The sequence below is a fragment of the Triplophysa rosa genome, linkage group LG20, assembly GCF_024868665.1.
Source record: "Triplophysa rosa linkage group LG20, Trosa_1v2, whole genome shotgun sequence".
Classification (NCBI taxonomy): Eukaryota; Metazoa; Chordata; class Actinopteri; order Cypriniformes; family Nemacheilidae; genus Triplophysa; species Triplophysa rosa.
This window is the reverse complement of record NC_079909.1, coordinates 19,036,110-19,059,063: the sequence shown is the minus strand read 5'-3', so window position 1 is coordinate 19,059,063 and position 22,954 is coordinate 19,036,110. Positions and strand designations below refer to the sequence as shown.

Below are 22,954 nucleotides of genomic sequence, written 5' to 3'. Positions count from 1 at the left end.
ACGATTTGTGTCATTGCAAAGCAGCTGTACAGACAACACACAGTGAAACAAACAATAAATAATGACGTAGGGAAGAATGAAAGAAGAAATATATATATTTATTTATTAGGGCTGTCACAATATCCCATTTTTTACTACACGGTTATTGTTGCCAACAATTTCCCAGTTGACTATTATCAAATGCTGCCATCAGTAAATCTATCTTTCATTTTTTATTTTATTTTATGTTTTGTCTGTTATTTAATCAATGAATCACGCTCAAAATACAAGTGTATGGAGGCAGAGAGAGAGAGAGTTTCTAACTATTATGACTCGTAAAGGATTTGTTGAAAATTTTGAATGGGTACTACTGAATAGTTTACGATATTAGGATATATTGTGGCACCCCAACTTATCGGTGCATCTCACAATATAATATATATTGTGGTCCACAATATATATATATACGTATATTGTGAGATGCACTGACATATCGGCCAATAATCTGTATTGGTTGGTAAACCGGCGGCTGAATATTAATACATAAATGTATGTCACATGGATTTGGAACCACATTAGGGTGTAAACTATCCTCAAAGATATCAGTAACATCTTTGCATTGCATCACATACTGTATTGTATTACACTGTGTATATAATGACTTTTTTGGAACAATTAAAAGTTAAAGAGTTTTCTTCAGGGAATACATAAAACATCTTGGCAACACTTATTAGTATATAATGATGTCACTTGAACCGTTTGCCCATTAAAACTAAACAGAAACTCAATAGCTAGGGAAAAGCTCAGCAATCTTCATCTCTGGCATTTAAAAAAACCTAATTAGTCTATTGTGATATCTTCCCAATAACACACTCCAATGCGCACGAGTTGTGTACAGATAAGTAAACCACAAAGGACAAAATCCAACCCGTCTGACAGCTTAGTTCAACCTGTTTAGCCTTCCACTACTTCACATGAGAGAGTAACCACAACCATGTCAAACACAAACCGGGTACAAGCACAGGCATACTGAAGAAGCTTTAGTGTAAAAGAATCACAGTGTTTCTGCAGGCAGAGAGGGCTTGTGCCATGATACTCTCCGATTGGCCGTTGCTATAACAATAGGGGAGGAGAGACAGCCAAGTGGGGGTGGAGACCCAGGCTGATTATAAAATCCTTCAGAGAGACACGTTTGCTTCCTGTATGTTTATTTTTTTATTTTTAGCTGTTATGTTTTTTCTGTCTCCTGTCAGAAGGTCTCTGATGAGCAGAATTAGGAGGGAACGGCGAGAGGAAACACACACCAGTAAGTAAGGAAGGCAAGACACACGTCTGTGTCTACAGCATGCATGCGTGCACGCTGCAGAATAATTAAGACACCTCAAGTTCTGGATTATCTGTCTGGCGGCGTGCTGACCGCCTCAGACCTGGAGGCCGCCCAACCTACTCTTTATCTTCCCTTTCATACTAAGAGAAGAAGGACGGACTCCTGTTTGCCTCCTGCAGACTTCAACCACCCCTGTGAGTATGCAATTCTGCATGCATTCATACCTGCACGTTGTTACTGCCATAAACTGAACTGGACAGAGTTTGGGACGCATGTGCTCGTGACGTGTTTTACATGTGCTGGCATTGTTGTTGTTTAAAGCTAGAAAGCAGCTGTGCATGAAGACTGCGAGTTCTGCAGTGTTTGGAGACGTATAGATATATGCAAGCATGTATATGTGATGCATTTTCTTCTAGGATGGCACCACACGCTCGCTCATCTTTCTGAACCCCCACACACGCGTTAGGCTGACGTGCGCATGGTCGGGGTCATGCATGTTCAGCGCCGTGGGCTTTGATGTGCACATGATTCGCGGCTGCGCGTACAGCCGCATGGGGTTGGAACTATAGATCTGTGCTGAGTGCTCTAAGCGTCGGCGAACAACAACGACACGCTTTTAAGTGGCACATTTCAATGTTTACATAGCACAGCCCATCAGATAACCGCACACACCAATAACATTAGTGTGGAGGAGAACCAGTATGAATAGGCGGTTGGCAGTGGAAGTGGGAGGAAGGCTGTTAATAAAAGTCATGTAACTTACAGTAAACACACTAAACTCTTTGTTTAAACTAAACAGTTGTTTATTGGTTCTTTTTAGGTTGAGCAAAGGTTGCTCTTTGGGCAACATAGGTTGTTTGGAGAAGGTAATGTTACGTCATATGTTTATAAGATCAGCGTATTGGTTTCTGGGTACTTTGGGCCACCGTATGAATAAAAAGTGAATTGTGAAGCTTAACATGGTTCTGTATAAGGCTGTCAAATACTTTTTGCCTCGAGAAGGTACCTGGGAACAAGAATCATGAATCCATGACCAAACCTCTCACTTTCAGTCATCAAACAAGAACTTTTTATATTACAGGGATCACGTGATATCAGAGATCAGCCAGTGAAGACAAATGGAATGACGCAAAACACGTCCATATTATCTTGAAGGATATCTACCAAATGTTTATATGAGTTTGATACCCACCAAGTTATTTCTCAGATAATGCTCTTTAAATGCTCACGAGACTTAATCTCAGTTAGGTTTTATTTACAGGTCTCATATGCTTTTCATACCTGAGGAGAAATAAAAACAGACACAAATGAGACGTTCGTCTACAATATGAGGCTATAACATTAATGTCGATAGCATAGCTCAGATCATTTTATGAGAAATGTTGGAGTTCATAGTGGTGCTGTCAAAGCAATTAATTGCGATTAATCGGTTTCCAAATAAACGTTCATGTTTTTATAATATATGTCTGTGTGGCGTGTATATTTATATGTATATATAAATGCACACACATACATGTGTATATGAAGAGTTTGGTTCCAAAATGAGATATAATCATGTTTTTTTATTGTGCGTTCCAATTAATATCCATCAAAATGCAGTTGGTTTGTTTTAATTTAAGCCATAATAACTAACAAACATACAGCTAGCTACAGTAACACAATAAAAACATGATAACATAATAAAAAACATGATTTTTGACATTTAAAAAATGGAGTTATCTCATTTTGGAACCAAACTCTTCATATATAACAAATATTTACACAATTATCTTAGGGCTGTCAAACGATTAATCAGGAATAAACCTCTGTGTTTACGTAATATATGACTCTGTATATTCATTTTGTATTTATAAAAACATACACGTACATGTATACATATTTAGGAAATATTTACATGTATTTATTTATATTTACCAATAATTTAAATTATACATACATTTTTTTAAATATTTATATTTTTCTTAAATATATGCATGTATGTGTATGTTATTATAAATACAAAAGTAATATGCAAAGTAGACAGAGATATATTATGGAACACAAACTTTTATTCTGGATGCGATTAATCGCGATTAATCGTTTATCAGCCCTAAAACTTATATTTAAATATGACTTACATTATGAATATATATAAATATGTATTACACATATTTCTTAAATATATACATGTATGTTTGTGCATTCATATATGTACATACAGTAGATTTGGCAGCACTTGTTTTTAGTGAAATCTTACTTTTGACGGCAAACACTGATGGCACCAATCTGAGCACACTGAGAGACATTGTTGAGAAACTCTAGGAGACGTCAGATTATTTGCATCTTTTATAACAAAGAAGTCTCTATTTGCATACCTTTAAACATCATTGGTGTATAGGAAGTATTAATGAGGTGTAATGTGTGATATTTCTTTTCTTTTAGTCCATGTCAGGTTATTTTTATCAGTTAGTCATGTTGAGCTGTCAGCTTCCTCATACAGTAAGTTGCTTTCCAAACTTTATTCTCTGTGGGAAGATAACCTTCATTAAACAGAGATGCAGAATATAAGAACAAACCTTACATGAGATGTGTGACTGGTATTGAATTACGTCTGTTTTTGAATTCCTTTATAGGATGAGAAGATGACAGATATTATACGTCTAAGCGGCCTGCGGTTCTTGTCTACTTGTAATCGTGCATTCAGGAGGGGAAATTGCACTCTGTTGGTCATCAAACTCAGTTAATTTCTCTCCTCGTCTGTGCAGACGTACCTCGAAAAGGCGATTGAGGATAATTGTGCAATTTCGCCTCGGAGAAGAGAATCGAGGGGTTTTATTGCTCATTAGAGATAAACTGTGGCGACGGCAGAATAAATACAAAAAAAAGTGAAATTGAGGGTCATATATCATGTGCTTGGATCCGGCGATGCTAATGGTTCACGAAACGACAAAAAGGAATTTCCCTGAGGTTTGTTTCCGAGGAAAGATACGGTTTCAGACCTCTATGATTATAAAGAAGCCCTCTGTCTGTATTCTCCGCCTTTGTAATGATAACATAATAAAACTCCCAGTGCCATATGAAATATCCCATCAGGAGACGGACAACCGTCATACAGCATTGTGGCTGAAGCTTTTAAGTGCTTTAATATCAGCAGAAAGACGGGAACAAGGTCAACCCATCACGAGCGCTCGGGTACAGACCCAGGGTGGCGAGAGGAACTCGGTTCAACCTCTGCACCATCTGCCCTCGGTTGCTCTCGCCTCGCTGGCGTCAATGCTCACAGCCCTGTGAACTAATAACCTCACTCCATTCTGTTAGATAGCGTTTGTGCATTCACGCTGCTAGCCGGTAACATTGACACATGGCTGGCAGATTCAGAACAAGATGCTGTCCATCGGCAGTGCTAAAGTGAGATAGTTATCGAGGAGAACATGTACATATGTTCAGCGCTGACATCCGCGCAAATATACCGAAACATATAACGCAGGATCTCTACATTTCTACTGTTTCTAATATACAGCTTGGTTGCCAGATTGGCTTTTAACAAGAACTTTGATTGTAATTCAGGACCCTCAATACGGTCGTCCAAAAGTCAATTATCCTTTTTAAGCACAACGCTACACAGATACACGGCACTTTGATATGTAAATCTTTTACAAACCAATGAATACCAAGAGCACTTGTGCTTTTATTCCAATGTACCTATGCGAACATAACGGAAAGCACTCGGGTGGTATGCTGTTGCTATAGTTACCTCTTCATGCTATCGTGACTATTGCTCACATGACTCGGTGTACGTCACATCGGCGGCATTGAAACTATACGCTCAGACTAGCTTGTGACCTAACTGATGTGCTGACCAAACATTGCATACATACATTACTTGTATACTAAATTCAATCTGTTTACTGATGTACAAGTGCTTTAAAATACAGACACTCAGAGAGAGAGAGAGAGAGAGAGAGAGATACCATTGATTTGCAAAGACCAATGGTCACAGAGTCTCTATAGGGCATCTATTGATTTACCAGAAATAACTTGGAGAAATGAGAGATTTCTGATCTATAGCTGTTTTAGCACTCTGATGACAGAAGTATAAATGTGTGAGCGATTACTGGAGATGAATGGAGAGTTAAGTGGACAGATTATTTGACCTTCATCATTTGAACCTCGACTACTACAGTTATTTATTACACAGCATATGGCACTAAGGGACAAAAAATGGACGAAGGTTGTGTATTTAGCAGTGTGTGTTTTAATTACTAGGTCTAAAGGTCTAATCTGTCTGTAACACATCGACATGATAATTCAAAACCGTCACTGCGTCATTAAAAAACACTTCATTAATGGTTTTTGCTAAGGTGAGCGTCTGTATTACTTTTGGACATCACCATGCTGGTAGGTTAGTTTGGTTTAAATTTGTTTTGAAAACAGATTTAAAGTCATACATCTTATTTAATGCACAGTTTGTTTGTAGTATCACAAAAGTGCAAAAGCCTGCCAAGAATGACTAGATTATAGCATCCACATCAAAGGAGGATAACGTTTGTTGTTTTTACATTATGTGTGAACCTTTTAAGTATGAATAGATTTCGCTCTGATCCCAACTATAGGCCACTTAAATGGTAACTTAAACACAATAAAAACATGATAACATAATAAAAACATGATTTTGGAACCAAACTCTTCATATATAATAAAATCTTAAAGATATTCATGTAACGCTTTTATTGGTTCTATTTTGTTCAAAAGTTTGTGTAAAGTAAAAAAAGTTTTTCAGCGTTGTTTACGTTCTCAAAAGGGCTCTATATCATCCCTCTGCGTAGTTATTGTTGTGGTGGGGACTGTAAATTTACAAAGATTTTCACAAGTTATCATTATAGTTACCATTCTCGGTGTGAACGGGCCTTTACCTCACAGGTTTAATAATCCTTGAAAGGGTTTAAATTAAGCCAGGATCTTAATTTGAGTTCATCACGTCTTTTCTAAAACGGGACTAGGAAAACCTGAACTAGAATAAAACAGGATTAATTTAAAACCACCTAGATGTGCAAATCAGAATTAGCTGATCTAAGGTTGTCTATAAAACATGGAATGAAACAAGAAAAGGTTCAATTGAGTAGAACTGAAAAGCAAATAAAAACAATGGAAATTAACTAGGCCAACTCCTGATTTATTTTAAATGGTGTCGGGGAAACCGCGAGTAAAGGCCTGTTCACACCAAAAACGGTAACTATAATAACTATAATATTTTACAAGAATAGCAGAGTTTACACTATAACAATAACTAAAGTTGAGATCAGAGCGAAATCTATTCAAATTTAAAGGGCTTGGGAGTTTAAAATGTGAAACTACAAGCATGAAAGTTTAGAAATAAACAAACGTCAACGTCCATTGATGTGGTTGCTAATATTGTCATCGTTAAAAACATGAATGTTATCAAATAGTGCAGTATGGAAAATGATAGATGGAAAAAAACTTTTTAAGAACATGTTAAAAATACTCAAAATGCAAATTGTTTGTTTCCTGCTGTACTTATACCGTACTTCACTTTCATATATTTGATTGTAATAATGATTTTGGCTCTGAAGTAAAGCTATTTTAAATGACCCATGAAATGTAAATGAATCATCATATGCTGTGACTCGATCCTGTAACAACAGACAAGCACTAAATGCTAGTCATGCTAAAGTCCTCTGTGTAAAGGCCTGTTTGTAAGGCTGACTATCCCTGTTCGAGCCTTTAATTTTGACACTTTAAAATGGCAACAAACTGATCTCAGATCAGTCTAATCTACTGTATTATATAATAATGCCACACACACTGCAAATAGAGCCGGTCATTCAACAGAACTGAGGCTGTTAACCGGTCAGCACAATTTAATATCTATAAATCATAACTCATAGCATCAGCTCATAAACTCCAGCAATCCAGCCCGGGTCCATTTCTTTAGCACGGCTGTAATAAATCTTACACGGGGAAGAATATTTTATATCGGGCTAGTGCTTTAGCACAGCTTTATGTTGTGTGGTATCGGTGGAAACAAGAGAAGACAATTTGCATGCTCCATTATTCAGTTACAGTCTCACGACAAATGAAAATTACATGCGAGATCCTCGGTTGTTTCTCTTTGGGGACAAAATAAGAGATGATACCAAAGTCTGCACTCACAGAAACGCGTTTATTAACTTTGTCAAAGTTCTTGCCATCATAAGCTGAGAAAGTAAAAGCGTCTCACATCAGAAAATTCACCTCCTGTCAGGATTCCCTGCGTGAGCTGCTCTTTTATCACAAATGAGGAATTCACGCTCCATCCTCCCAGAAAGTCTCCGTTGTTAAAAGTTGAAAGAATATGATTAATTGCAATTTACCTATGTAAAACGTTAGGGAGTTGTTGTAAACTTACCAGTGAACTAAAACAAAACAACCAAACAAAAGTTAAACACACATTATAGTTCCAATCTGGTAGGCAACAGGTCATTTCTGGTATACATTTATTTAAAAATAAGGTAAATGTCATGATTTGTAGTTATTGATAAACTGTGATGTAACCTCACTACAACCAAAATGTAAATATGGTGAAATACAGCAGAATATTAAATAATTTGCCCTAGTTTGTCTCATTTGAGTCTTAATGAGTTTTAGAAACAGCATACAAAATAAAAGAGACGGTAACTGACTCAAGCACATTCTAAATCTCAACTCCTTTCGAATCCTTAATTGATGTAACACAAAGTTCTCAAAAACAAAAGGCACCACTAACGGTCATCTGCATCTCAGTCTAGTTTCTTCTCGGTAATGTTTACTGTCGCAGCTCTTCTGTTTGCTGTAAACAAAACAGTATTTTGCTGGAATGTTTTCCAACTCGTCAGGCAAGTCAGGTTTACCTCATAAAAACGGCAACATGCTGACCGTCACGACAAACAGCAGTAGGACGCTGTTTTTACGAATGGCAGCAGCTAAATCCTGTTAGCAATCCGCACAGCGGGAGAGAACAAACTCTGTGGATCAAAACAGTGACAAAATGACCACGAACTGTAGTCTCAAAATCACATTTTATTCCCTGTCACTGAATTCAGTGTCTTTATAAACAACTGACGGCCTGCCAAATGAACACATACCAAACAAACAAATAAAAAGAAATAAATGAAAATGCCTGTTTTGTAATCTATTTAGGATAGAAAGATAGATTAATAGACAGTTGGCTCATCCAAGACTATTAACTCATTATTTAATACAATAAAATGTCACGGAACGTGGAGGTGAGACACGGACAGAGGACCCAAGTGCAGACAGCGGGTAAGGGGTTAACAAACAGACTTTAATTATAACTACAAAACATGAAACAAAAACCCACGTGGGGGTAACACAACAAAACAGGGGACTATAATAACATGACAGGAGTAGACTAACTACACTTAAAGTTAAACATTTGACATAACTACAAATGACTAGACTAGACTAGACTAGACTAGAACTCACCAAACAGCTCACACAAATGACACACACAATGAACCAGCACAGGACAGAGAACAAAGGGGCATTAAATAAGGGATCAAATCAAGAGGGGACAGGTGTAGGGCATGAAACCAATAACAAGCAATAATGAGGAGAGGAGACCTGGAGAGAGCATGTGGAAGGCCAAGTGGGCCAAAATGCTTCTCTCCACATTAAACAAGAGGTTCTGCCATGGCTCTGCCACGGCTCTGCCACAAGATCAAGAAAAGCAAGACAAGATGGGGCAGAACCATGACATAAAACCACAAAATGTCACAGAATTCATAAAAAAAATCATGGATAATATTTTCCCAATTTTGCTGTTTCTCACGTAAGAATCCTCATTTTTTAGTACCTTATGACAATGGTTTAACCATAGTAACCTCATTTGTTTGCTTTTAATCTGTGGTAAAACCATAGCAACCAGAAATTGACCATGTGGTTACTATCACCCCAATAACCATCATTTTACCATGGTATGTGCAGTAAAACCTAATCTGCCCCCCCCCTACATCAAAAAACAAGGTTACTACACTATTACTATAATACAACCATGGTAAATTTTCATAAGTGGGGGATGATCTTAAGGGGACATAAAAATATCCCACAAACAACAAGGTTTGCTAAGCTGATACTGGTGCATATGTACTTTGTTTAAATATAAACACTGGCGTCTTTGTTTTAGCTTGACGGCCAATGAGTCTTGTCGGACATTTACATTAACTAAAGAAAGAGCTTGTTGTGTCGAAGCAACAGAAAACAAGAGATCATCTTTATCCCCCCATCACAAGACACGAGGTTTACACGCATTACTCCTGACCGGCTTTCTAAAAATACACCATCGGTCCAACCCGCGAATTTACAGTTGTTTTACATTAGCAGCCGTGTCAAGTGTTTACTCGAGTAATGAAAAGCAAATGACGCAAAATTATACGACACGAGCACCAACGCATCATTCACAACCCACTCATTTCCACAACAGACAGAGTTATATGGCAGCTGAAGTAATCTGCATCTTTATCGACGTCCGCACACGCCGGCGAGCCGAAGCCAGTGACAAATAGCCCTTCCCGTCATGTCGTTTTCGGCCTTGCTGCATATTAGGCCCTTGCGTCCATGAAACCCATTTGTCTTAGTTTGGCTGCACGCTTTTCAGTCTGACAGGCAGGAATATTGTATCGGGGGGCCGCGCGTGTGAGGTATCGCTATCTGTCTAAGGGGGGACGTTTCAATTTGGCAACGGCTGGGGCCGGACACGTTGCAGCGGGAGGTCACTTACAGTGTATTCCATCAAATAAAATCACCAGCTGAGCATCGTTTACTACGCTGACAAGAAGATAATAGTTAAACAACTTACTCCACAGTAAATGCAAAAATAATGATACCTTCAGCCTATAAAACCACAATGTTTTTAATGCAGTATGTCTCGATATTTCCTCTGAAATGGTTTAAAATGGAAAATTCTATTTTGCCACCAAATTACTACCAAAGTAGATTTGAAAATCTGTAATGCAAGAACAAAAAATATTTAAATCTCGCTTCAACATAATATACTATAAACTATAATGTCATTCAACATTTTATTGGACTAATCTTCCATCTTGTATTGATTCTAACGCACCTCAATTTCCCATGTGGGAGGAATCCATCTATCCCATGAAAAATCACAACAAAGATGTGGGACTTTATATTTCTAACCTGAAAGATATTTGACTAATCTCTCATGTCTCAAGTCCTCAAATGGTGCTTGAATTTGGAAGCACATTTACATCAAATTTAAAACCAAATGATACGAATGAAAAAACAATTAAGTTAATATTTAACTGCTAACCTCATAAAATGTTTTCAGCAACGAAGCAGAAAAATGCCAAATACAGTTTATAGGGTTCTAATTCTTAAAACGGGCAACGTTATGAAATTTTTTAGTGAAAGTGACCTATTAGTCAGATATGGTGACCCCATACCCGAAATGTGACCTCTGCATTTAACCCATCCAGAGAGTAGTGAACACACGCACAGCAAGTCGTGAACACACGTACACTCACACTATGTTGGCATAGTGTGAGTTGTTGTCAAACCACAACAAAGCGTGCACTTCAATGAATGTTCTAAGATCTTGTGTACTAGGCCGTCAAATAATCAGCCTATGGGACCTATGAGGTTTAAAATCTGGGTTATGTCCGAAAATAGCTATTAAAGCACGCCCATGAATAAAGTGCACTATATTTTAATGTACTATAGTACTTAATATGGAAAAAAAAAGTTTTTACTTCTTAAGATAAACTTAAGAAAATCTAAGTGTACTCAACAGTGCTATTTTGAGACACCATGAACAGAGGTGCAAAAAAAACATATTTTCAGTATAATAAGTACAAAATTAATGTGTGACACTTTAAGTACATTATGGAAGTGATAAGATGATAAACTTCTGATAAACTGATGCATATTAAATACAGATTTTGCAAAGACATAAAGACATTCAAATGACTTTTTCTTAAATCCTGCTTCTCAGGTGTTTCACACATGCGTCTCGACTCAAGTTTCAGAAAGGATGTCATAAATGTCACATGGACTATGTCATCCACATTATTTGAATACTCTTACTGATTCATTTGTCAATTTTTATTTTTCCAAAAGAATTGTTAAGACAAACTGAGACTAGGTACTTCGTTACATTTCATTATTGTATATCCCCAGTGAATGCTATAAAAAGCTGATCCTCACTGCACTGACTGATGAAGACTGAGATGTCTAAAATAACATCCTGCTTTTTGAGATCTGTCTGTTTTTATTATAGAGAAACTTTCCACAATCTTTTAAAAGATTCATTACACGGCAGTGGTGAATTCAGAAGTGAGGAAAAACACACTCTTACTTTTCCGAGCGTGGACCACGCAAGAGCGCCTCTTCTGCTCATTAATCTAGACTCCTGAATGTCCCTGCTTAGTTACCGCACTTCCTCTGTCTCCTCACAACTTCCACAAAACTAGAAGCAGAAGCAGAGAAATGTGCAGAAAAAGATCTGTTTTTGTCTTGTTAGTCATCCATGCCTTGATTTAGCTCAAAACACAGAAAGGCCAAATTACACGTCTGTTCCAAATTGTCATTGTTATCACTGGGAACACTGGCAAATGTGAAGCGAAATGCGTAGGAGGATATTTTTCCTTACTAACTACAAAACAGCTCCATAATTTTAGGGCTGAAGGATTTATGTTTTTTGTGTGTCAGAACTGGAATATGGCGGCAAAAGTGTCTTTATTCGATGATTACCCATTTAGTGGACTAGCATCTTCCATGTTCCTGAAGTGAGATTACAGAAGCGCACTTCCAGATGAATGAGTCAGTCGGTCCCTTGGGCGTCTGATAGGATCTAGGTCATCTGTGCAGACGTGTATTTTAAGAAACAGGGGTTTTACACAAAATATGGCCATTGTTTCTGCATGATTTGTTTTTGGGGAAAAACTGCAGTTAATATCACAGCAAGCGTATGCATTTGAACAAAAACCCAGAACTCTATTTTTGTGACACATGCATATTTCCTTGCATTAGGCCACCAAAATAAATACATTTAATACATAATTACGCACTCTAAAAAATTTTGGATTCTTTTCAACCCAAAAATAGACAAACTCAATTGTTGAGTGAAATTAAAATGTTTATATTTGAGGTTAAAAACAACCCAGCATTTTAGGGTGAAAAAACCCAGTTTAAGATAACTCATAACTGTTGGGTTTGTCCACTTTTGACCCAACGCTGGGTTGAAAATAACCCAACATTTTTTAGACCGTGTGTATCACTGTATTACCGATAACATCCATGTACAATAGTATAAAAAAAATTCATACAAGTAATAGTAAAGTCACAAAATTTGTCAACAAAAATGAATGTATAAGATTGGCAGCCCAAATTCTTTAGATGAAAGACACTGTGATGGTTCCAGTGATTGTCATGTGAATAAAATAGATTACCCCAAAATTAAAATTCTGTCATCATCTACTCACCCTCATGTCAGTCAAACCTGTATGACTTTCTTTCTTATGCAGAACACAAAAGAAGATATTTTGAAAAATGCTGGTAACAGAAAACAGTTGGTCCCCATTGATTCGCATTGGTGCGAAAGGACCAACGGTTTTTGTTTACCAACATTCTTAAAAAAAGACCTTTTGTGTTTTGCAGAAGACAGAAAGCCAGACAGGTTTAAAATGACAAGAGGGTGAGTAAATGATGACAGAATTTTCAATTTGGGGTGACCTATTCCTTCTTCTGTGTATTTGCATCTCATATCAAGTGATTTAAGTTTTAAAGGGATAGTTCACAAAAAAATCATCAGTCTCATGCTCCAAAACCTTTATATGACTTCTGTGCTACCAAAAGAAGATATTTTGTGTTTATACAGTGGAAGTCGGAAGTCAATGGGGTTCAGTGTTGTTGGGTTACCAACATTGTTCGAACTATCTTCTTTTGTGTTCTGCAGCAGAAAGTCATACAGGTTTCCAATGACGGAGGACGAATAAATAATGAAAGAACTTTCATTTTTGGGTGAACTATCCCTTTAAGTAAACAATGCTTTAACCAGGGAAAGTATCTAGCATTGCCACTAGTAAATCCAGTAAAGATGTATTCAATTGTAGCGTTACCAATGATTACCAATGACCTTTCCGCAGTACACCTGGAGGAGCTTTTCAGTCTTCATGTGTACAGCAGATCCTGTTTTACCTTCAAATGAAATCACAAATCCTTTCCAGAAACTGCAGTATTGGCTCCTCTCAGGGGTCTTGAGGGCATGGTGGCTCTCCTGGACAAAAACTAGCGTTTGATCAACTGCAGGACTGAATGAACTTCACCCACAGATGCCTAAGTATCAATTAAAGCGTAGGTGAAATGATTTCCCTCTCCGCACGCAAGCGCTCAGGCTCCACAACACTGCCCTGCTGGAGGGCTCTGCTGCGCTAGAGGCAAATGTCATTTCATTTCTCCCATTGTTCAATAAATGGACTTGGTGGACGAATATGTGTGCAGTAATGCCAGTACAGTAATTGCAAAGGCAAAGCCAGATGGAGCGGTGAAAACAATGTCTGCAGGGTATTCAGTTGCCTAACAAGAGATGAGACGCTCGCTTCATACACATTCAGAGATGGCAATTAAGTGAAATCTACATCATTAAGCGCTTGTCCTAACAAAATGATCAAATCTCTTTATTCTTTCAACAACGGCCGCATAGTGATGACCTCGTGGTTGCGTCATTCTTTGGGGAAGCAACAGCGTTGGTAATACGACGAACCCGACATCAAACGTAACCCGACTGTCAAAAAACTCCTTTATGTTTTCTCTCTAGTTTAGACAGACGCAGAAAAAGGCGAATTGATCTGACACGCTACCGTGGAGAAAAATCACTGTTTCACCATCAAGGTCTTCCTATTGCCAAATGATGGGTTTTCCCATTCGGAGCCGTGGGCCAAGTCGAGCTGGCACGATGAGCGGAGCAGATGCCATTTGATGATGGCAAGCCAGAGACGGGGCGGCCAAACTCTGTCAGAGAGATCAGAAACTTCTCATTATTTTCTCACATCTTTCATAAGGGAAGTCGTGTTCTCAATCAGAAACGACGCACCCCGCAGAGCGTCCAGTCCACGGAGTTTGCAGAAAACAAAATTAGTCGGGCCACTGCTTTGTTTTTTAGTGCGTACGCCTTCTGGTTGCGCTTTTCGCTCTGCGTGCGGGTTCGTTCTCGCCCGCGAACGAGACCTTTGTGAATACAGGCCCTTTGGCTGGCCGCACAATGTGCCAGTGTGCTCTCTGCCCCGTGCCGCGCCGGATCTGTGGTCTGTAAAGAAAACAAATGGGGCGCATCCTGATTTGGAACGCATTCCGATGAATGATTAAGCTGTTTTGGGCATAAAAAAGGGATAATTAGAGAGATATGTAGAAAATTATAATACAACCAAAGTGACTAAAACTCTCTCTTTTTTTTCTTTTTTGCACTTTTACATCATTACATTGACATTGAATATATGCATTTGGCAGATGTTTATATCCAAAGGAATTTATAGTGCACCTCAAGTCAATCCAACAATTAAATTATTCATTTAAACTATTTCAATATTAACACTAATACATTAAGAATACAGCATTATTTAAAATATAATATTCAATAGTGTAATACATTGTTTTCTTGTAATCAATATTCCTTTGTAAATGCATTTGTGCCGCCTCTTTGATGAAGGCACCTTTTTTATGAATTATTCATTGATTTCATTATATTTATTTGTCTTTAGATGCCGCTTCTGTGATGTCTTTTTATAAAACAGCAGGAGGACATGGGTTTTAGAGCCGCTACTTCAAATAACGACCTATTAAAAAACTCTCAAGATTTCACTTTTAATTTTGTTTTCATGTTTAATTAAAACTACGCCTTGTAGAAAGGTGTGAAATAGTTATTCTAAGCCATAACTTCTGCTACGAAAACCCACCAGACTCGCATTAAAGGACGCGTGGACCACAATAAAACATTAACTAGGGCGTGGGCTCTGTTGATTTTGGCCATATTGCAATAAGATCCATAGCAACCATCCAATACCATAGCAACCACACTACAAAAAACACCATCTATAAGCATCTACTGTATATGTATAACTAAATATGTGACACTAAATTCATCTAATCTGCACAGCAACCACCCTAGTAACCATTTAGCAATGCCTAGCAACCACATAGCAATGTGCTAGAAAACACTCAGAACACCCGAGCAACCACCTAGCAACCTTGCAGCAACCCTCAGGACACCATAGCAACTGCATAACAATGCCCTAGCAACCAACACAACACCCTAGCATCACGTCACAAACTTGCAATGTAAAAATCTAGTTTCTCTGTTCCTCTCTGGCGTGTTTTTCGTAGCCAGAGAGGTTAAACATTCCCCAATGTCTTTGCACATCTTCCCAATGTTAATATGATCTTTGATCTTGGCGTCTGGTGGAGAGAGGTAGCCAAGGACAGTGGGGGCTTTGGGGTGGGGGCAGTTCCACAGCTGTGGCTGGACTCTCCCTCCGGTTCATCCGCCGTCTCATTCAGAGGTCGATATGTATCAGACTGTGTGTTTGTGCTTTGCTAACCGTGGAAGGCTAAATTTAGACTAACGCTACCTGTCGACGTTTTCTGGGGATATAAGTGGCTGTGACACAGGAATAGCGGAGTGTTGAATAACAGCTGGTAGATGAAAAATAGATTGAAAAGACAAAGAGAGCGTGATTCTTAATGAATGTGTCATTTCATTTCTTTGCTGAATCATAATGAGACGTCTGGGATGTATTTAGTTAAATTAATGATTGATTTGTTTTACTGGTTTATTTTACAAAGGAATATTTTAACCAGTAAAATCATAATTTGATTATTGATTATTTATCATCACATCTTCCAAAGCTGACGACTGCTGTGCTTTTTTGTTGTACACAATAGTGGTTTTTAATGTCTTGCTATATGGTCGCTAGGACTTACAGCAGATAAAGTCAAAAGTGCGTACCCCCAAAACTCTGGTACATAATTACATGTACTTGAATGTCGAAAGATTTTTCATCTGTTTTTTTAATCAGGTAAAAAATACTACACGTCCTCTCAAAAATCTCTATGATTTAAGGGACCATCACTGAACAAGCGATTTGGGACAATTTTTCAAGGTTATTTTAGTTAACCAAAATTAAAACATTTCTGTTTATTGAAATCAAATCAAATATCGGCCTGAAAATGATTGAAAAACTTAAACTAAACGAAATAAACTGAAATAAATTTAAGGCTGCAAAATTATAATAATAAACAAAAAACGAAATAAAATTAAAATAATAATCATTTTATATAGCAACATAAAAATAAACAAATTAATAATAAAATTGCTAAAAATGTAACTAAAATGAACATAAAATCTAAAATATTAATCAAAGTAAATAAAACTAACATCAAAACTATAATAAATCTTTTGTGGGCATCCTTAAGTTCTCCTAAGCAAAAGAAGTGATGCTCGTCTTAAAAATCCATATTAAAAACCACTAATAAAATACCTTACTAAAAACTAGCACTGTATTATCACAAGTCACCAACGCTGTTTTAAATATATCTCAAAAACCTTTAAGATTTTCTTCAGCCAAATGCAAAAGCATCAGAGAAGAACACGACTCCACGCACCAGTTACTCTTAAATTACTTTTAGCAAGTGCACGTGTCTCCGCTGAGCTCAGATCCAGCGAATCCAGCCCACTCCAGGAACACACAGTCCATCAGGCTCCATATGCACCAGCCGCCCAGCCAAATAAAAAACCTTATTAATAGATTCCCTGTCAAAGACAAGTCACGTCCCCACTGAGCATAGTGAGTACAGAGCGCCGAATGAGTCACTCCGAGTATTCCACGGCTCGTCTGAAGCAGATAGCATCACGCCGGAGGAGAAGGTGTCTCTATTCTGAGTCATCGCGCTCCCGGAGGAACTTTGGCAGATAGAAAAAGGCAGCGAGGCGGCCTGGCTGATGGACGGGTCAGGTCAGCTGAAACGAGAAAGCTGTGAATTGCTTCAGTACATTGAGAATCTCTGAACACGAGTGAGTTGGCAGCACATTGGTTAAGTTGGATAAATACAAACTCGGTTTATAAGAAATAGTATTAGAATGAAAAGCTCACCTTGTGAAAAAGAATTAGAATAAATGATGGATGGGAAAAGTAGCCAGCAAGTTTGGACAGAGAATATAAGGTCACCTCTCCGGATGATTCGGTTAACATCTGCTTATGACACCTTCACATCATTGGCGGCTCCCTGGAGCTTAAGACATAGTTACAGTCGAACACTTTGATGAGATTTTGGATTCAGAGTGAATACATTAGATGAAATTCTAAGAGAAAGCATCAATAAAATATTTCCATTCTGTGCGATGTGCTGACTTCTTTTAAAATCATCTTAATACTTTGCTTTCAAGTATCTGGGCGTCCCTGCCTAGCATAAAAAGCAACTTTTTCTGATAATAAGAATTCAGAAACAGACATTCCTGCAATAATTACATAAAAATATTGTACTTTAGTACATGTGTTGCTGGTGGTGGTTCCTGCATGGTAGCAGAAGTCTGTTGCATTGCATTGTGGGATACAACAGGATGCATAAGGTAAACAAATATACATAATATATACTGAAGAATAATAAGAATAGTATAGTAAAGTGCTACACCAAACCAACGACTTTAGACATTTCCACAACAAACAAACGTTATGTGGCCCAAAGGTAACTTCCGGTAGACCTCTGCAAAGAACCGATAACTGTTGAGTAGTTTTAATTTAATTTAATACAATGAATACACAGTAAAATATTGATTTAAATGAATATGAATATAAATTAATTATAAAATACATTCTTATATATTAACCAAACACATACCGGAAGTTAACCTTGGGCCAGGCAAATCTGATGGAACCGATATGTCGATACAGTGTTGTGAACCTTTGCACAGTAGCAAAGCCCTGGAAAATAGTTTTTAGTGTCATTTAAGCTTAAGAAACCAATTTGATATTACTCGGTCTGAAATATGTACCTTAGTAAGCCGATATCAGCCTTCCCTAAATAGATAAGATTTGGTCTTGTGTGACTGAAATAGATGCCCGGACGTGTTGCAAATGGGATGAATTCTCTTAAAGAGACCTGGTCCAAATATAGCCAAAGAAAAGAACAGTTTCATTCAATTCGTTCAAAAACGTAAATTCTGTCGTCACTTACTGTACATCATTGCTCCAACCCATATGTTTTTATGTCTTTCGTGGAACCCAAAAGGAAATGTTGACAGTCGCAGTCGTCGCTTTTAACTCTTATTTTATGAACAAAGATGCAGTGAAATCCTACGAGTCGTGTTTCAAAGACAAGGCGACTGAAGTGTCATCTTTAGCAAAAACAATCAAATGTGGTAGAGATCATTCAGAGCGCAAGAGAAATGAAATGAGAAAAGCACCAAAGAAAACAATCAACACTTGTCACGTTTTCGGCATTACTATTTACTTGGTAATTTCAGAGAAACAAAATCTTGGGAATCAGAGGTGCTGTGAGATGATTATTTAGGGCATCACTGACACTAATAGGCGATGAGAGTATTGGCCAGTCTCCCATTTTGATTTCAAAATAATTAGCAAAGCAGACAGCACAATCTCGCACCCGCAGCTAAAAAAATAACAGCGCTTAGCAACCGATCTGCCTGGTAACGGAGGAAGGAAAGAGTGGAACTGAGAAAGAGAGAGTTTGATAAGATGTTTGGAGACTGATCTGTGTACAATGTGAATGAGTGTAGATCACACTGTTGATCATTAGATGCGGCTGAGCTGTCAAGTATCATATAAACCATTACAGATGTATAAACAGGCGATCGTACGGTTGTGGCATCACAATCGTGGTGATGTCTGACTAGTTGTTGCATCTGGATGGAAGGTTTGGATTATGAGCGATAGCGGTTTGTCGACATAGAAGGTACAACTCAAAAAAAGTTTGTCTAACAAACACTGAATTCACTTTTACAAAGAAGCAAATCTCTGTAAAGTGTTGCAAACAATGCCACGTCTCCACTCCAGTAATTAGATTTTGAAAACTGGACTGTAAAAAACAATGCCGACAACATCATAACAAGTCCGACTTTCTTCCAATGTTTCAAAAAACAAACAGCTCACAATTATTCACACTGCTCTTGCGTCCCCGCAGGAATTCTGGTCCAGCGAGATGAACAAGATGAAGAACTTCAAAAGGCGTTTCTCACTTTCTGTGCCACGAACGGAGACGATAGCCGAGAACGAGTTCACGGAGCAGATAAACCAACTCAACATCCGCTGCAATGACGGTACAGATTTCATTTCAATATTCATATCTTTCATTCAAAGCCCCAGACGTCCAGCTGAACGTCAACACTACAGCATCAGAGGAACTGTTTGTCCCGCATTCATTTTATGTGTATCAAGTGTTCAACGTTTGTTTTCAGTATTTGCATATTTGCATTTGCAACTATTTTTACTCACAAGTACATTTTCAAGTGTTTTTGCTTTGGAAACAATTACTTTAGTACATTATAAAGCATATATCACATGTCCTAAATGCACTTCGATGTTTTACCTTTAATACTTATTACGTAAAAAATATAGTACTTTCTTACCTAAAAATTGTACTTGGGCAAAAGTAAGAAAGCACTAAAGGTAAAAAAATCACATAAAAATGTACAAAGTATTCATGAAATGGAGTATGAGGCCATTCACATGTGCGTCTTTTACGAGTTCAAGTTTGCTATTTGAAAAGTAGACGCGAGGCAAGCGCGCTCAAATAGGGAGCGACATAGTCGCAACATGCATGAGGTGAAAATATTTCAGAATGCTTCACCTTTTCTGGAACAACATAGAAATGCTGCAGCGAAGATGAAGACACAGATGAGCAAAAATAAATCTAGGAGCAGAGTTAATGCAGTTATTGCACGGTTTTAGACGCAAAATGTGAACGGCCCCTATAAGAAATAATAAATTTTACTGAAGTAAAAAGTATGATATATGTATGCTTTATAATGTAATGAAATAACCTTTTTCCAAATAAAAAACACATAACTACATATACTTGAAAAATGTACTTAAGTAGAGTAAAGGTCTTTGCACATACAGTCCGAAATTTTCCTACGAGTTTTTTCGTATTTGCCGCTCGTTTGTACGGTGTCTCTGAATTGTCAAAAAGGCTCTCAAAATGCTTGCTACGGATGCGAAAAACACAGAAAATGGAACCCAGTCCAAATTTTTTATGACGGACAAAAATATCAGAGGCAGTGTGTAAATGTGATTGACACAACGTGAGGTCGTATTTATTTTTTAACGTGCGGAAAATTCGGATGCAAATTTCGGACTCAATGTGCAATGGCCTTAATTCTTTCTGTTCACCCTTGAAAAAAAAAGGTTCTATATAGCACTACAAGTGGTTCTTTGCTCGTAATCAAAGGGGAACCACTTTTAGTGCTATATAGCACCATACCTTGGTGCTTCAGCGGTTCTTCAGAGGTTCTTTGGGGTGACCGAGGTGCTATATAGCACCGTATGGTTCTTTAGCGGTTCTATATAGCAGCTCCGTCATCCCAAAGAACCGCTGAAGCACCAAGATATGGTTCTATATAGCACTAAAAGTGGTTCCCCTTTGATAGGCTGTACATATACATGAATTAAAGCAGTGGGTTGGAGGAGAAGAGTCGAAGTGATCAGTGATGTCATCCAAAATCAAAAGAGGTTTTAAATGTAAAGGAATTGCAAAGATTATGAACATTGGTTTGGAATAACATGCAATAATAAAACATTAAAGCACATTAAGTAAATGGTAAACTTCGATGTCACGCGGACTTTCCGTCACCTGATGCTGGCTTTTCATCAATCTAAAGCCCTTTGGCTCTTTCTCAATCGGAGAGGCATATCACTAAGAGGCTGAGAGAGAGATCAGCGAGGCTGTGGTAATCTCTCAGAGAGACAGAAAGAGCCGTGAGGGGAGAGAAGGCCACAGAGCTGGTGGCTCTATCAAGCCCGTGTTGCCCTGCGGGGGTCAGAGCTCTTCCACAGGAGATGATGAGGAAACCGGTTTCTGACCCTCCGGCATCTCCACACATCTCACCAAACATCTCCACTGAAATTGCAATCGTGGTTATCGTACATTATTCATGCTGAAGTAACGGCAGAGTTCAGCTCAGCTCGGTCCTAACGCCTCCGTAATCAATATCACATCCAGAGCGTGCGTGAGCGAGATCACTTTTTATGAGTGTTGAAGATTTAAAGAGCATTTCCAACACCTGTGATTTCCCCATGTAGACATATTTATCCAAGAAGAAACTTGTGACGTGCCAGTTTGTATTTTGTTCTAATTTCATAAACTTTCATTTACGATGAACTTTGGGAAAATAAATCAATACAATAAACCGCAAGGTGGACCAGAACAAAGTCAATGAACACTGAATATTCTCATACTGAGAAATGAAAATGAAATGAAGCAACGAACCTCCGGTCCATAACAGGATGGGGATTGGGACCCCGGTGTATGCTGGGAATGAAACATTTGTTTGGGGAGCGATCGGTCTCTTCAGCTGTCTGTTCGAGGCAGCTGTTTCCACAACGCTCAATTTTTCGCCAGCGTGGACCAGCTGCTCTGATTGGTTGATGGGACGGCACGATGTTGCCTCGCCCTCCCCTCAGGAGAAGCGGCTGCGATGGAGACAGCTGGAGCACGATGGAGTTTGAAAGGATGGCGAGGACAGGCGGGCAGGGGATGCAAGAGTGATTTTCTTATATTTACATCATCCTCCTTCCCTCCAGCTGCAAATGAATAAACCAAGCATGGGATGAGTACAACAACTGGACAGTGTTCATTTTATTAATGAAATTACAGATGACTTTGTTCATTGATATTGTCGATGATAATGGAAACAAGCTAAAACTAAGCCTATTGGCGGTTTTTAAAGATTCTAAAAAAGACATCTAAATTTACGCAACTGGCAGACTTACATGTACTTCTTTAGTCCATGTGTTCTCGAGGATTTAAAGCCGTGACCTTGATGTTGTTAGCATATACCCAACATACTCTGTTGATTTAAATAACAGAGTTTATTATATGTTTTCTAAAGTGTTATCGATAAATGTTTTATTTTTTATTATATATAATTATAATGTATATTTTTTTACATGTTGACACATGTTTAAAAATAATATATACTCATTTTTAAAGACGTTTTTAGTTTTAGCCTTACAATTGGTCTAAAATGAAATATTAACAAAAAATATGAATAAAAAATGTTTACTTAAGTTTTTTTTTTATTAAAAGACAAAAAAGATAAAAAACCTTGGGTCAGGGTGGAAAAGCGACGCCCCAGAAATGGAAAACTTCATTCTAATTTGTTTGCCTACATACCTTAGATGATTAAATCTCACTTACCATAAGGTTAATATGGCACCTAAATGTAGAAAGCGATCTGATTCACGTTAGGGAGTCAAGCCTCATATATCTTCCCTGCCAGTACGTCTCCCCCATTATCTCATTAAATCTGTGATGTATCGTTGATCGCAACGCAACCAAGTAATTCTCCACGGAGAGACGCCCATGATGGAGTCATCATGCAAATGTTGGAGGCAGTCTTTTGGCTAACAAGTGTTTCTTGATTAC

General features: G+C 38.0%; 1 protein-coding gene across 1 annotated transcript in view; it reads left to right on the top strand.

The window, feature by feature from the left end:
* The first annotated feature begins 1,146 nt into the window (after positions 1–1,146).
* Positions 1,147–22,954, top strand: part of cdk18 (cyclin dependent kinase 18) — a 49,394-nt gene continuing 27,586 nt past the window's right edge. Inside the window, exons 1-2 of the mRNA XM_057362042.1 lie at positions 1,147–1,500; positions 19,493–19,628. Of these exons, the coding sequence (XP_057218025.1) occupies positions 19,511–19,628 (118 nt within the window). The 5' untranslated portion in view covers positions 1,147–1,500; positions 19,493–19,510. The remainder of the gene's footprint in view (positions 1,501–19,492; positions 19,629–22,954) is intronic.